The sequence below is a fragment of the Jaculus jaculus genome, chromosome 19 (assembly GCF_020740685.1).
Source record: "Jaculus jaculus isolate mJacJac1 chromosome 19, mJacJac1.mat.Y.cur, whole genome shotgun sequence".
Classification (NCBI taxonomy): Eukaryota; Metazoa; Chordata; class Mammalia; order Rodentia; family Dipodidae; genus Jaculus; species Jaculus jaculus.
This window is the reverse complement of record NC_059120.1, coordinates 5,609,358-5,625,728: the sequence shown is the minus strand read 5'-3', so window position 1 is coordinate 5,625,728 and position 16,371 is coordinate 5,609,358. Positions and strand designations below refer to the sequence as shown.

Below are 16,371 nucleotides of genomic sequence, written 5' to 3'. Positions count from 1 at the left end.
TAGTTTGTATCCAACTTTGAGAATCAAGGTCTATATTTTGCAGTTTTCCATTTCTCACTGGCTTTAACCTACTATCCATTCTAATTCTCAATCCCTGTGTTCAAACCAGACCTAGTTGTCCATGGCTTGGAAACAGGGAGAAGAAATAGTCACTAAAGACCGACTTTTGTGGATTGTGGACACAGGCTGGGTCCCAGGGAAAGGCAACACTGCTCAGTACACCTCTTGCAGTAAGACCGTATGAACAGCAGTCTAGATAAGAGAAGCTTCTTTATTCTTGCAAAGGAGAACTTGTCACTGACACCCATGGAGGCAGTATCAGGCAGGCAGCTCTTTACACACTCACCCGGGAACTGGCGGTACACGGTGCAGCTGTGGGGTCAGCTTGGCTACCACACTGGGCAGTGGTCCCAAGTAGGCCGTTCATCAGCGTCATTGTTGACATATTCATTGGCTTCTGTTTGATTTTCAGTATCTGTAAAGTGAGGCTAATCACCCATACATTCTTTCAAAAAAGCGAAGAAAAAATGAGAACAATAGATGAACATTTAGCACATAGCGTGGTCACTGGTGCTGGACACATGGGAAATGGGGCTGCAGCTGTCATGTTGGCAGAAGCGCGCCTGAGGATCCTGACGTTCTTTGTAGACCTCATGCCACACACTTCATGATTCTTTCTCTAGATTGCAGGTTTTTCAACGCCAGCATTTGAATTTTAAGTTACTTGTTTAATTATTCATGTTTTTGCATGTGTATGTGTGCGATCTGTGTGCATGTGTTTATGCATGTTTGTGTGTGTATGGTGCATGCATGCGCAGCTGTGTATGCACATACCTGCACGTGCACTTGGAGGTAGGAGCTGATGTCAGGTGTCTTTCCCAGCCGTCCTCCACTTTCTTTGCTGGGTGCCTCGTACTTGAACTGGGGCTTGCCTGTGCGGCAGTGCAGCTCGCCGGCCTGCCCATCGCCACCTCCCACGTGCTGGGCTGTGTGTGGACCCTCTGCCCCGCGCTCACCGGGGTGCCAGGAGCTGGAAGCGGGTCCTCGTGCTTGTGCGACAGTGGCTTTGTCCACTGAGACGCCTCCGTTGCAATGCTGCCTATTCAGCAAACGTCACTGCATACTCACAGGGACCAAAGCCAAGTTCACGTCCTTTACCTTGGAGCAGCATTTTCTGTTCATGTTCTCCCACTTGCGATGTTCCTGCTTTACTCGTGACAGCCTTTCCGTTGTCATTAGCTCTAGGAGGAGGCCAGCATGAATGAGGAGGACAGCCCACAGGTGGCCTGGGAGGCGAATTTGGGACCGTCTTTGATATTTCTGTTTTACATTCCACCTATCACTGTATCAAGCTCTGCTTGCCGTTTTCATGCAATTATAGGACGACATTCACGGTGGGGGGCTTACTTAGTTCCACACTGTCCTCAGCCCGTGACCAGCTGTTTGTTGTCAATTCAATGCTCATGGCAGCTTTATAGGACAAGTGCTAGTCCACCTGGAAATATGGAAGCCGAGACTTCACAGGCCAGATGAAGTGTCTCATCATCTGCTCGTCAGCAGCAGTGAGCATGGATCCTCACCCCTGCCCCGAGCCACACGTCTGTTCTCTATCACTTCTACCGAGACATGGACAGTGGCTCATATGATCTCCCACTTTTATTTTTTATGAGACAGAGAGAGGGAGAATTGGTGTGCCAGGGCCTCAGCCACTGCAAGGTACTTGTGCCACCTCATGGGCATAAATGACCTTGTGCTTGCATCACCTTTGTGTGTGGGTTTATGTGGGGTCTGGAGAGTTGAACATGGGTCCTTAGGCTTCACAGGTAAGCACCTTAACTACTGAGCCATCTTTCCAGCCCTGACCTCATGCTTTTATTACTGCAGTCTCCTAGTTAGCCTCCTGAACTTTGCTCAGTGTACTATAACCTGCTACGCTAGATTATTTTCTCTACTTCTGTGTCATTGCAGTGCTGGGGATGGAGCGCAAGGCCTTGTGCGTGCCAGGCCAGTGTCTGCCTCTGAGCCGCACGCCCTGCACTGCCCGTTCAAACCCTGGCTGCTGTTCATTGCGTGGTTCCAAAATACTTCTGTGGCTGTTTGTGGCCTATGATGTATGAAATAAATGCCACCCCTCTTTTGTCTGGTCCCTCGTTATCTATCATGCCAGTGAGCAGATCTCACGCCCACCACTGCCACAGATGGGCTCTTCATTCCCACCTCTGGGACTTCATCCATCTCTACAGATATGACGTGGTCTATCTGTCTGACACCACGGCTCTCCGAGTCCTTCCTCATGAGCACGCATGCTGCCGTGACGTCCTCCCTAGCACCCTCACAGCGTTGTCTTTGCACATGTCCAGTGACGCTGTACCCTGCCTTGCGACTCGGGTAAGTGCGCACTTTCCTCATCTCTGTTCTTGCAGGCTTGTTGAATACAGAATGTGTGGCTAATCGTCAGTTCCCCTGAAGTGCCTTTGCCTACATAAAACACATGGCAGGTGGTCAGCCAGTGGTTACGACAAACATAAACAGAAATTCTACTTTCACCCACCTTTCTTTTTCATTTTGTTCCAGCTTTCCCAAAAATTTCACCACCTGAATGGAATCATCTTGTCATCTCTGATCTTTAATCTAGTTTACTTCCTCAGAACTCCTCTTAACCCTAAGGTTGTTATGACTTCTGAGTCTAATCCTGTTGTTACAACAAAACACATTAGGCTTGGTAACTTATAACAGCAGAAGTTTATTCCACACACTTTCAGAGGCTGAGGAGGCCAAGGTCACAGTTCTCACAGACTTGGCATCTGGAGGGACAGCTCTCTGCATCTTCCCGTGTGGAAAGTGGCAGCATGGAGGAACTTGGCTTCCTCACATAGAAGCAGACAGGCTCTGCCCAGAGAGGCCAAGCAGTTATCTGCATGTTCCATGAGAACATTGCTACCATTCCCTGAGATGAGGCGCTGTGGCTTAACCACTTTCCAACAGGTCCTACTTCTCCTCTTCCTCATGCCCATGAAAGTTGTTTTAAAATTACTTTTGTAAGGTCGTGTGTGTGTGTGTGTGTGTGTGTGTGTGTGTGTGTGTGTGTTACATGTGTCCTTAAAGCAAGCTTTGCTTCCAATGTAGAGGTCAGGGGATGCTTGCCTACAGTGGGCAGAGCAGAAAGTCAGGTTTCCCACTTCATGAATCTTCCACCTAGTTTTGTTTTGAGCCAGACTGCCTTTACTAAGTATGGAGCTCTGCTTCCCTGTGGGACTGGGGTAACAGGCGTGTGTGGCCACACCCAGCTGTTCACATAGGATCTGGAGATTCAAACTTGGGCAGGTCCAGGTCCCTTCAGGCCCTCATGCGTGCACAGGAAGTGCACTTCACAAATTCAGAGCTGTCTCTCCAGCCCTATAAAGGTTTTAGTTGGAAGGGAAAGAGGTCGAGGAAAACTGAACTTTGCTGGTGTCAGGACCTATGTCTTTTGTTGTGGGGGCGTGTGGTGGTGAATGTGTGTGAGTGAGCATGTCTTACGCATGTGCACATCTCTTCTTGTGGCAAAGTCTCTCATTGAACCCAGGGCTGCCATCCTTAGCCAGACTGGCTGACCAGAGAGCTCTACCAATTCTCCTGTCTCTGCTACCTACAGAACTGGGGTTACAGGTTTGTGGGGCCACACCCAGATTTTTAGATGGGTGCTGTGAACTCAGCCCCTCATACACTGCTGTTACCTGTTGAACTAGTTCCCCAGCCCAGTACCCGCTCTTAATACTATTATACTGGAGATGGCCACCATGAAGTTTGGAGAAGCATTCAAACCCTTGCATCACACAATTCAGTATTTTATTGTTTGGTATGCTGTATTTCTTGTTCAAGTGTTGCTGCACACCTCCCGGTGTATAAAGATTCTCAAGTGGTATTTGCTGAATGAGTCAGTGTGTCAGTTCTGCTCTCCAAGTATAAGGTCTCTAAGACACGAGTGGTGGATTACATAGCTCCTATATCTCCTCTGAGCTCTCCTGTCATGGGTGCATTATAAATATTCACTGACCAGTTGCCTCCTGCATCCCATTGCAAATCTCTCCGCTTAATGTTGTTCTGTCTTTAGTTGGCTTACGCTGAAGGGGCTCTAAACTCTCTAGCTTAAGTTCCCCACTTGGTACCAGTAGGGTCAGGCTGCTGGCACGTGAAAGTCTTTTTTCTAATCCTTTTGATATTCTGTCCTTATGAAGGACCAGATTTTCTGATAAGGACACATCCTTAGAGGAAGAGGTTAGAGTGTTACCAGGGAAGAGCCGTGGGTGTTGGGGCTTCTGCCTGTAGCCTGTAGACCTTTGATGAGGAATAGCTTTCTGGAACTTGTGACTGTCGCTTGTTACATGGCATGCACGGGGAGAAAGAGCCATTCCATCTGGACAAGGTTTGTGCATCAGCACCATGAAACAATAATGAATAAGTAGGGACTCTTCCTAAGTATCCTGAAGTCTGCCAGTAGGTATTTTTAAAAATCAATAAAATATTTATACAATATCATGATAATTTTATAGACCTTACAGCCGACATAGTAGACACCATCAAGGGCTCATAGTTGAACTTGTAAGTCACTGATGACTGAGAAGAAAGGGTGAGCTGGGGAAGTAGCATTTGCCTTTAGAATGTGGACCTTGCAAGTTCCCTACACTGGGTGATGGTGGTTGTTAGGATGGCTTGGCAACTGAGAAGCACTCCACATGTTGTTCTCTTAGACATGTCTTTAATGTTGGCATTCCTCACAGGGGAGGGCACATTCACAGTGTGTGTGCAATATGGTCCTTTCCAGTCTTGCTCCTAGCTGGAGATAGGTCAAGGGACTCGCAGTTGTGGCCAAGGCATACCATTCTGTCACTGGGCCAAAGATGAATTCCACATTGCACTGAGCTGAGATAGGTCTTGCTTTGTTAACATTTTGCATTTATTTATTTGCCATTTCATGACTTATCTCCTAAAAAGATCTTTGTTTTAAATGCAGGTGAACCAAGAACATATGACCCAGACTTCCAGGGGCCGACTGTCAACAGGTAAACACTTACTTTCTAGTGAATGCAGTTTTTAAACGAACACCGAAATCTGATTTGGGGGATACTGTTTACTAGTCAGTGGAGAATTGTGTCTACCTTTGAGGAGAATTGAGTTATTTCTGCCTAAATGCCACCGTATTTGCTTATTTGTCCAAGTGCTCAGTGTAGTAACTTAAGGCAACTGAGCATTTGGAAGAGGTCAAGGTTAAAAATACATTACGCAACCTCACCACTTTGTGGAGAAGCAAGTTTATTCGGAGGAGGGCTGCTTTGTGAGTCTCTTTGCTCCATGACTCAATGTTGCCAGGACAGAGTTGCTATGCCAACCTCTTCTATGCCAAGTACTTGGACCACTCAGCTCCCAAAAGCGTCTAATGCTTTTTTAGAGACTATCGTTCGTTCATCCAGAGCCTCATGCAACTTTAGGATGCTTCGGAATGCTCCCGGGAAATAGCTGCATGTGTTGGCCGGTGCTCCCTTCCCCCACGGTTGTCTGACATTTCAAAATTAGCCAGTCATTCACAGTCCCTTCAGGCTTCTGCTCATCACAAAGAGGGTTGTGGGGTGGAACAGCCAAATATGAAAAGACGATGCTGTCGGTGGCAGTTTTCTGCTTAGCTTTGATTTTGAATCTTGGCAGTTGTGCGTCATTACAAACTGTGGTGCAGAATAGCGACCAGCGTGCTCATCAGTCATCAGTCTTCTGTGCATGAGCCACGCCCCCAGAGCGACTCCAGCCTTGAGCACTTTATTCTAAGTCTGTAAGACGCCGAGTCGGTGGTTTCAGTGCCCTCGTTCAGAGGTAGGGTGAGTCTGAAGCCATTGCCTATCTCTCCACGGTCAGACCATGAGCACTCACAGGCAGCCTCACTTAACGGGATGCCTCTTTTGCTGTAACCATGTTCATAATGCAGTACCTGGTTCATGAGGGCTGGCTGTAGACTGTTGGCCTCCAGGGACCTCTGCACATCACTGGGCTTCAACAGGAATAGAGCTCACAGAAGATCAGAGCCACAGTGGGCCTCTCCCAGCCATAAAGGAGGCAGGAGAGGCAAGCCTGATCATTTCATGGAGGTCCTGAAGGTGAGCTCTCCCTTCCGCAGATCCTGTCAAATACACTAGAGTGGTTGGAATGTAAAAATGGCCCCCAGAAGCTCGTGTGTTGGAACACTTGGGCCCCAGCAGATGGCACTGTTTAGGAAGGCTGTGGGACCGACAGGAGGCGGAGCCTTGCTGAAGGAAGCGGGCCACTGGAGTGTGGGCCTGAGGTGTTGCCGCCTGCCCACTTCTGTTTGGCCTCTATTCCTGTGCTACAATGTGACCAGTTCGATCACACTCCAGCTGTCAGGCCCGTGAAAGTTCCCTTCAAAACTCTAAAAGCTAAGTCCCTTCCTTCCGTCAGCTGCTTCTGCTCAGTATTTGTCATGGAACTAGGAAAATAGCGGATATATGCCACACAAGGGCTTGTTGCCCAGTCAGTGATGGACCACGTATATGACAGTGGTCTCATAGGCTGAAATGTGGCTGAAATAGTTCCATCGTGTGGGGTCATAACTTGGTCATGTGATCTGGTGGAGCACACTGCTCACCTGCTGTTGGAATGCTGATATAAACACACATGTTCAGGTATGTTGAGATAAACAAATGTTCATTGCTGTGCTAGAGTTGCCTACATCATACAGTCGAGCAACACGTTCTACATCTGTGGCCAAGGAGGAACAGGTGAGACTATCCACACGTACATAGTCACCACATAACTGACGTATAAAGTAGAGTAGACCATGCAGGTTACATAAGCATACCCAGTGGTATTCATACAATAACAAAATAGCCTAATGGTGCATTTCTCTGGAGCATCTCATGGCTGTGTTGGGAATTTAATGGTGGCCCAAGTGAAGCCTGAACATCTGTGGCAGTCACTGTTCAGGGATCTTCCAGGCACCACAGTCTTCAGAGGTAAAATGGTCCTTCTGCAGGCATTTCCCCCTTTAGTACACGAACAGAAGAGAATCCTGTTCATTGATGGCTACTAGGAGACTCAGTGGGCCCATATGTAGCTTTCCAGGCAGCAAGGCTCTCCACTCCCTTTACTTTTAAAATTATCAGGGCAGGAAAAGAACAAATAAGTGGGTCTGGGGTCTAGCTCAAGGGTTTGCACTTGCCTCGGACCTCAGGATACAGACACAAACCCGGCAGAGAATACATGAGCAGCACCAGACAGACCGACAGGACTCACGATACTGAAAGTAACTATCGCTGTACACGTCTGATGTGTTTATTTTTACCTGAAGTATTGGAGGGGTGGTAAGTTCACTGTCATGTATAGTTCATGGACAGAGTGAAGAGTTCCCACTAGAGATGGAGGGAAATTCGCTCATGCAAAGGAGATGGATGAGAGCCCCCTGTGTCCTTCCAAATCTTGAGAGTCAGTGGCTCTGTGATTCACTCTCAGTGCCAAAGCTCACTAAGAGGTCAGCTTTGGCCCCATGGGACAAGACAGAAAACACCGCACACCTTTGCCACATTTTCCAAACTCTGAATGCTGTTGCCAGGGAGACTTCTCAACTTATTTGGATCGCATGGGTCTAGCTCTCACATGCCTGCAGTTCTCATGTTAAGTTCATACTGACACAATTGTTGAGCCTCTTGGGCCTGTAAAGAGAATGTAATTATGGGGTTCATCAGTGCACACGAATACAAAGAAATAATCATAAAAAGAAAAGTATACAAAGTCCAAGTAAAACAATCAGGTCCTAGATAGTTGTAAAAATATCTAGCAAGAAGGATCAAAACATTGAGATTTGAAGAATTTCAAATAAATGCCAAGATCCTCAGAACTTCCTTTGAGAACATTTTCTTCAAAGTTTTTCCTTAAAACATTTGGAAGTGGGTTACTTTTCATTATTGTATCACAAATCAAGATCATTTAAAAATTTGAGAGAGAGCGAAGGAGAGAGGGGGAGAGAGAGAGAAGACACCAGGTCCACCTGCTACTGCAAATGAACTCCAGACTCATGCACTGCTTTGTGCATCTGGCTTTACATGGGGAATTGAATCCAGGGTATCAATATTTGCGAGCAAAGTCCTTTAACCACTTAGTAATGCCTCCAGCCCAAGAACTTAAAAAATCATTTTATTTAAGAGAGAGAGAGAAAGAGAATGGGCACACCAGTGCCTTCAGCCACTGCAAAAGAAGCTACAGATGCATTCACCACCTTGTGCATCTGGCTTACATGGGTTCTGGGGAATCAAATCTGGATCCTTTGGCTCTGCAGGCAAGCACCTTAACAGCTTAGCCATCTCTCCAGCCCCCAAGAACTTTTTTTTTTTAAAGTGTCCAAATGTAGGAAGAAATAAGGGAAGCAAAAATGAATAGTTTCTCCAGATGCCAATTCTTCAGTGTAAATGTGAATTGGAGAGGTGTAAACCTGTCATGTACTCCTCATTCAGAATGCAGCAGGTCATCCAGAGTGGTCAGCTACGTATCAGTGTGTGTTTCTCCATGGAAAGATGAGACTAATTCACTTCTTTAGTATCCTCAGCTTGTTCCTTTCCTTTCCTCTATTGAAAATAAGTCTTTCCTTCTGTTGTGCTTGAAAATGTCACTACCTGCAAATTACTCTTTATAATGCAGACAACTATCTCCAGACTCCACCAACACCTTTTGTCTGTGTATTTTTGTGTGTGGTGTCCATGCACATGCACATGCGACTTTGCACTTGGAGGCTAGAGGTTGATACTGCTGTCTTCCTCAATCACTCTCCTCTTTATTTCTGCTAAGACAGGAATCTCTTATTTGAAAGACAGCTTTGCAATTTGGCAATTGCAATTGGTCTTGCTTGCCAGCTGGCTCCAGGGAATCCCCTCTCGCCTCCTCCCTGGTGCTGAGATTATACATGAGTTGCCATGCTCTTCAGGTATTTGCATGGGTAGTAGGCATCTGAGCCAGACCCACAAGCACCTTTAAATCAGGGGATTTATTTTGTGGCTCTCTGCCAGGCACTGGTCTCGGTGTTACAAATACAAAGATGGAGTGGGATGAGCTCCTGCCCAGTGAGACTTGCAGTCTTATGGGAAAGGCAGGGTATAAAGGCATTCATATGGTCAGGCAGTAAGTGAAGTTAATGACAGTGGAGAGTGTGCACAGTGCTCAGGATTCTGGGAGACTTCAGAGCAGAGGTGATCCTTGGGCTGGTACTTGAAGACATTCCAAGGAGAGCCAGCAGTTGCCTCAGAGTACAGAGGCAAGGAAACACTTGTGTTGGACATGATTGAGTGTGTGCAGAACTTCCCTTGTGCCATGCATGAGAGGTGGGAACTCGGAGTGTCAGGCTGCAGTGCAGAGCATGTTGCTGGAGAGGCAAGCACAAGCCAAATCCCAGGGTTTGCACAACGGCAGTGTTTGCCAATGTGTTCTGCATGTCCTTTGAAAACAATGATGAACTTTAGAAAGAAACAGTGTATTGGGCAGGATTCTCCCAAGAAGAGAGAGAGAGAGAGAGAGAGAGAGAGAGAGAGAGGGAAAGAGAGAGAGAAAGAGAGACGGACTTATTAGATTGCTTAGATGGTCAGAGCTAGTTAGTCCAGCAATGGTTGCCCACATACTGGAGAACCTGCAAACCCAACAGCTGCTCAGCACACAAAGCTGGATGCCCCAGCAGTCCCAAGCTGTTGTTGATGGCCAGGAAGATTCCTGGAGAGTTTCCAGCATCTGGTCCATGTTGGAAGGCTAAAGAAGCCAGAGTCTGGTGTCAGAGGGGATGCAACAGCAGCAGTCACTGCAAGCGTAATGACAAGCAGGCAAGCAATGCCGCCTTTGCCTCAGATCTCTCCATATCTGCGCTGCCTGCTGGAAGCTTCATCTGACTTTGAGGGTGGACATTCTCTATTCAGTTAATCCTGTGTGGAAATGACCTCACAGGCAAGCCCGGAAATGCTGATTCTAGATACCAGCATGCTGATAATCCAGATGAGTCCTCAGAGTCAGGTTTTCATCTTCACAAGCTCCTGCTTGTCAAGCGCGTGGGCTCTGTGCATGGTCCCATCCACTCGCCTTACTTGACACCAGCCACATAGCCTGCTAGAGAGAATCGAGAGCTCTGGAGTCCCTGTCCTTGGCTGCGGTTGGGAGAGGCAGGACGTTGCAGTGAGATCAAACGCTGATACAGTGGGGTGAACAATTTGTAAGGGTGCAGGTTACCATGGTGACCCTGAGAGGAAGAGATTGCAGGGCAGGAGAATGGTGATTGTTGTGGGGCAGGGAGATCCTTGGAGGTGTTTTACTTCATGTAGGAAATGGCAACTGTGACCCAGGGAGGGCCTGGAGAGATGGCTCAGCCGTTAAGTGTGCTTCCTGAGCTAGCAGGAGTGCCAGAAGGAGCCTGAGATCACCAAGTTCAAATCTCCACAGCCCACATAAGCAGCTGGGCATGGCTGCATATGCCTGTAACTCCAGCACTCTGGGGCACAGAGATCAGGGCATCACTGGGTCTCATGAATGGTAAGCTGGAATCAGTAAGATTCCATCTTCAAGGGAAAGCTGGTGGGTGAGGGACGGAGGGCGACACCGGATGTTTTTCTCTGGCTGCTGCAGACAAGCCTAACTGGGTGCAGCATGGGGTGCCACATAAACATCATACACACACTCACCCACACACACACTCAAACACACACACTCACACACACACACACACACACACACACGCAAGGAGAAACTGGAAGTCAAGGAGAGCCAGGTGTGTAGAGGAAGTGGCTCACCATGCTCCATGAAAGTCATCGCAAGTGTTCATGGGAGTATGACAGCGGGGAAACGTAGTAGGAAAACTACTTGGCTAGCAAGGGCCTCACGGTGCGCAGTATTGCATGACAGGGCAGAGGCTGCACCTTACAAGCCACGGGCTTCAGGTCCCCTGGAGCTAGGCTGGGGAGCCGCCAGGCAGCTACGTCACGGGCGTCTCTGCCGTGTCCTTTTCTCTGCTCAGGTTTCCTTCAGTGGAGACTTGCTCCCCACTGCCTCTCTCGGTTCGTCTTGAGAAAGTCACCAGGGCTTCTGTCTCGCCAGGTGCGATGGGCAGTGCTTTCTGTCTTAGACAGTCTGGCAGCCACGTCTGGCAGCGACCCTCTCTCTGCCCTTCACTTCCTGACAGCACATCTTCTTGCAGATGCCTTTGCCCGGGCAAGTGCTTACCTCACTATAAACCCCGCATCGCCCAGGTTGGCTTTGAAGGCACTGAAAACCCCGCATGCTCGGGTTGCTGGAGTGTGCTACCACACAAATGGACAGAAATGCTGTTTTCCACATTCCCAGGTGTTGGGGAAGACCCTCACAGAAGGATGCCCTCTTCACTGCTACGGAGCCCGCACAGGACCTGGCTCTCCTGACCGCAGTCCCATGTGCCCTGCGGTTCTGCTGCCCAGGGTGTGCTGCCCAACCCTGCCTGCTCTGACTGTTGGCCTCTGGGGCACCTGGGTGTCTGGCCTTGCATGGTAGAAACGTATACTGGGTTTGAAGTTTCTCTTGGAGGACAGAAGGCTGTATTCAGTACACATGTCCATATTAATGGTGAGGATTAGCTGTTTACATTTTTTTGTTTCTGTTGCTGTTATTGGTTTTTCTTTTCTCCATATATGTTGGTTAGAGAGTCCACTTCTTGGATGGCATTCTATGTGTAAAGAATGGGATTTTTTTCTTCTTTGACTATGCTTAAAAATGCTGGGATTCTTTTTGAAATTATTATTAAAAGTTGACAACTTATAATTGTATTAATTTATGTAACATAACAAGATGTTATGACTTATGGATCCAATGTGGGGACAGTTAAATTAACCTAATTACATCCATCATCACAAATACTGAATATTTTTTGTAGTGAGAATATTTGAAATTTACTCTTAGCAATTTTGAATCTATAATGCCCTTTTACTAGCTATATTCACCACTATTTGCAACAGATTCAAGAAAAAGTTCACATATTACTTCTGTGTAAAATTTTGTATTTTGACTTTTGTCTTTCCATTTCCAACTTTGGCCTCAGAAGCCGCCATTCTACTTTCTACTTCTATCAGTTTAGTTGTTTAGACTCTACATAAAAATGAGGTCATTGGGCTGGAGAGATGGCTTAGTGGTTAAGCGCTTGCCTATGAAGCCTAAGGACCCCGGTTCGAGGCTCGGTTCCCCAGGTCCCACGTTAGCCAGATGCACAAGGGGGCGCACGCGTCTGGAGTTCGTTTGCAGAGGCTGGAAGCCCTGGCGTGCCCATTCTCTCTCTCCCTCTATCTGTCTTTCTATCTGTGTCTGTCACTCTCAAATAAATAAATAAATAAATAAAATTTTAAAAAAAAAATGAGGTCATATGTGATTTATCTTTCTGTCCTGACTTATTTCTTTTAGTGTAATAGTCTCTGATTCCACTTGTGTTACAGCAAATAATAGAATTTCCTTTAAGGCTGAATAATACTCTGTTGTGAACATAGAATTTATCTACATATCTGGTGATGGATTCTTATAGCAGAATAAGAAGTGCAGACATTTTTTTCTGCAAACAGATTTTACATATCTTGGGTAAATACTCAGAACTGGGATTTGTGGATCACATTGGCATTCTTGTTTGAATTTTCTGAGGAATCTCTGTAAGGTTTCCCACAATGGCTGTCTAATGTACATTTTCTTCCATAGAAGACTTGATTTTCTTCTCTGCATACCCTTGCCAACAGTTACCTTCTTGATAATCGCCATTTGACAGGTGTTAGATGACTGCTCATTGTGGTTTTAATTTGCATTTCCCTAATGCTTTGCACATATGTGTTGGCTATTTTATGTCTTCCTTTAAACATCTTCTGTCCACATTTTTTTGTACCCAGAATGTCAAGACTGTGTTAGTTTGCACCTTCCTCTTCCAGATGCTGAGGTGGCAACAGACAGGGGCTAACTGTAATAATTTGAACTTGGCTTTTATAGACTTGATCACAGACCAGACAAATGTTCTCTCTGTTAAAGTCAGCCTCCTGTATTGTAGTCAGCTCACATTGCTGGAACGAATATCCAACCAGACACACTTTGTGGAAGACAGGGATTTAGGTTGACGGTTCCAGTGGAGGCTCCATCCGTGGCAGGGAATCTGGCTTCCATTCATAGATCCAAGCAGAGAGGCACCACCAACAGCCAGCAGCACAAGCAGCGCAAATCACTAGAGCTCAAACTGCTCTGCACACAGCTTTGGGCGGGATGAAGATCTACCCTTAAACACACCTCAGGGCTGTACCCCAGGATCCCTCCCCCCGGTGACACCTCCTCCCGCAGGAAGCTTAACCTTGATCACAAATACCTGAGACTATGGAGACATACATTCACATTCAAACCACCACATGCTCATAAAACATAATGAGAGCTGGGTGGGGCATGGTGGCACACACCTTTAATTCTAGCATTCAGGAGGTAGAGATAAGAGGTTCGTTGTGAGTTCGAGGTCAGTCTGGGACTACAGAGTGAGTGCCAGGTAACCCTGGGATAGAGTGAGACCCTACCTTGAAAACAACAACATGAAGTAAACAGAATGCACTGAAGCTTTTGCACCAGGATCTGGACACTTATATACAGTGTCTTGGCCTCTGGACATTTGACCGACAATGATTAATACAGGGGATGGGGAGGTGGCTCAGTGGAAAAAGTGCTTGCTCTTCCTAGAACCTGTGTAAAGCTGGGCTCAGTAGGAAGTGTCTTCCTGTAATTCCATATGAGGGTGGCTATGGGAACCCAAGTTTATGTAATATATGTAGTCTTTCTGACAAGTTCATGTAATGTATACAGTTATTCTGTCTGCTGTGTGGTGAAGCACAAATGGGGACCAAAGGAAGCTGTTACAGTCATCTGAATGAAGGAATCACCACGTGACTAGGGCGGTGGTAGTGCAGCGGGAGAGACAGGAAGAGCCATGATGTCTTCTGGTAGGTGACGTGGCATTGTCTATGGATGAAGTGAGCAGTGATAAGCCAGAGACAGAAAAGTCAGGAGGACCAGTCAGCTCTGTGAGGTGCAGTGAGGTGCGTGCTGATCTGCACTACAAATGAAAGTTCATGAAGGAGCAAGTTTGCTGTTATAGAAGTCAAGACTTGAGCTTTGTCTGTGTGAATCTGAAATGCCAAATCAGCTCCCTAGTGAGGCACGTGTAAGTGTGGAGCTCAGTGGGGAATAAGAAGATCCGGAGATGAAGAGGAGCTGAGAGTCCCCCCCACACACATTGATGTCCCTTGTCTGCAGGGGATATGTTCTAGAAGACACAGAGCATGCTTGAAACAGCAGGAGATAGTAGACACAATGTATATTATTTTCTTGCATGCTACATGCCTATGGCCAAAGGTTATTTATAAACTGGGCACAGTATGGGTTAAAATCAATAACTAATAATAAAGTAAGCTGGTGTGGTGGTGCACGCCTTTACTTCCAGCACTGGGGAGGCAGAAGTAGGAGCGGTGCTGTGAGTTCAAGGCCACCCTGAGAATACTGTGTGAATTCCAGGTCAGCCTGAGCTAGAGTGAGACTATACCTTGAAAAACCAAATAAATAAATAAAGTAGAACATTATAACAGTCTGCTGCAACCAAATTATCAGAATTTTCTTTCTTTACTCAAAGTGTTTTGCTGTAGTTCTGTCTATTCACTTATGGGGACCACATTATGGCATCTCTAACTTACTTGAGATGTCTGTGTCACACCCTTGAACTCTGAAAATATCATTAAGCAACGTAAAGGTAACTTGAATGTGTGTGATATTGCGACGGTTGATCTGATAACTACGCCGGATCTGAAGAGATTAGCAGGATGGCAGTTAGTGTATACAGCATGTATGTGGTAAGCAATAGTGACTCCAGTCCAGTGTGGGCCAGAGGAGGATGGTCTAAGCTTTCATTACAGTAACCAGATTGGTGTGTAATATAAAATGGATTGCTTGTTTATCTTTGGTTCTTTTCAAACATTATTAATTTTGTATCATGATTCACCACAGGTAAGTGAAACTATAGGATTTAGAGATATGAAAGGGGCTACTGTAGATACTATTTCCACATACAGTCAAAAATCCAGATAAGCCTTACAGGAGGGTGAAGAAGAGGCTCAAGGATAAGATTCTGGACTTGAGGACAATTGGATGTCAAGTAAAGGGGAGGTGTCAAAGCTCATGGGTGCTCCTGCCAGTTAGGAAGAAGCCAAGAGAACGTGCTGTTGTAGAAGCTAACAGAGAAACAAACATGTCAGGAGGAAATTGGGCTGCTTGAACTGTTTCAAGGTGGCCAACTGCTTTGAGAGGTAAAACAAGGTAAAAGGTTAGCAGTGACTACTGAATGAAAACCACTGGTGGACATGGACAGTCATTGTGGGGGTCAATGTATGTCCCTCATAGCCTGATGTATTTTATTTATTTATTTATTATTAACTTTTTGTTTATTTATGAGAGAGAGAGAGAGAAACAAAGAATGGGGCACCGTGGGCACTAGCCACTAAAAATGAACTCTGGATGCCTGCCCCATCTTGTGCCTCTGGCTTTATGTGAGTACTGAGGAATTGTATGTGGGTCATTAGTCTCCATAGCCAAGTGCCTTAGCTGTTGAGTCCTCTCTTCAGCCCAGCCTGAAGTATTTTTTATCAAGCTCACAACTTAAGTCTCCAGAAGTCGGCTAGAGGAGGAACCACTGGAGGCAGGGCTTTTGTCCAGCCATAAGGTGTGTAAAGAGCCATGTTGAGCTCGGGCTGTTGGCTGCATCTGTCTGCCACGGATCGAGGGAACTGAGTCAGCTTCTTCTACCATAGATGGTATTTCCTGGAATCTGTAGGTCTAAAATAAACCCTTTCCTCCAATAAGCTGCTCTGGTTTGATCTTTGTCCCAGTAAGGAGAAAGTGACTGCAACAGTAAACTCAGTGACGTGGGACACTGAACTCAGCATAGCAACAGTTAGTTGGGGACTAATGACATATAGACAGGTGTAGGTATGTGCCATGTAGAGCAGGACTTTGTGATATAGATAACAAACTTGGGGCTAGATATAACATATTTATCTGCAGTGGATGGTTCTGGACCTGCATATGAAACCATGTGGATTACTATATGAGCCAGATGTTATTTCAGTTTTCATGCAGAAGGGAAAAGGAAGAGGTTGGGATTGATGTCCAATGATGCAGTAGCTTATTCCTTCCCTCACATGTCTGTTGTGCACTGTGGGGTACACAGAATTGGATAAGACAAAGACAATAATCTCAGTAAATTTAAAACATAAACCACCAACTTTAATATGAAAAAAATAATCATTTGCTAAATGGAGGTTTAAAGATAATTCAAGA

At 46.3% G+C, this 16,371-nt stretch overlaps 1 protein-coding gene across 4 annotated transcripts in view; it reads left to right on the top strand.

The window, feature by feature from the left end:
• Slc44a5 (solute carrier family 44 member 5) overlaps positions 1–16,371 on the top strand; it is a 270,243-nt gene that overhangs the window by 158,425 nt on the left and 95,447 nt on the right. For 2 of the 4 annotated variants that reach the window (XM_045138870.1, XM_045138867.1), the window contains exon 2: positions 4,994–5,042. The exons of 1 other annotated variant lie outside the window; for it this stretch is intronic. In XM_045138870.1, coding sequence (XP_044994805.1) covers positions 4,994–5,042 — 49 coding nt within the window. Of the gene's footprint in view, positions 1–4,993; positions 5,043–16,371 lie in introns of those variants that run through there. One more of the 4 variants, XM_045138872.1, reaches the window with a different exon arrangement.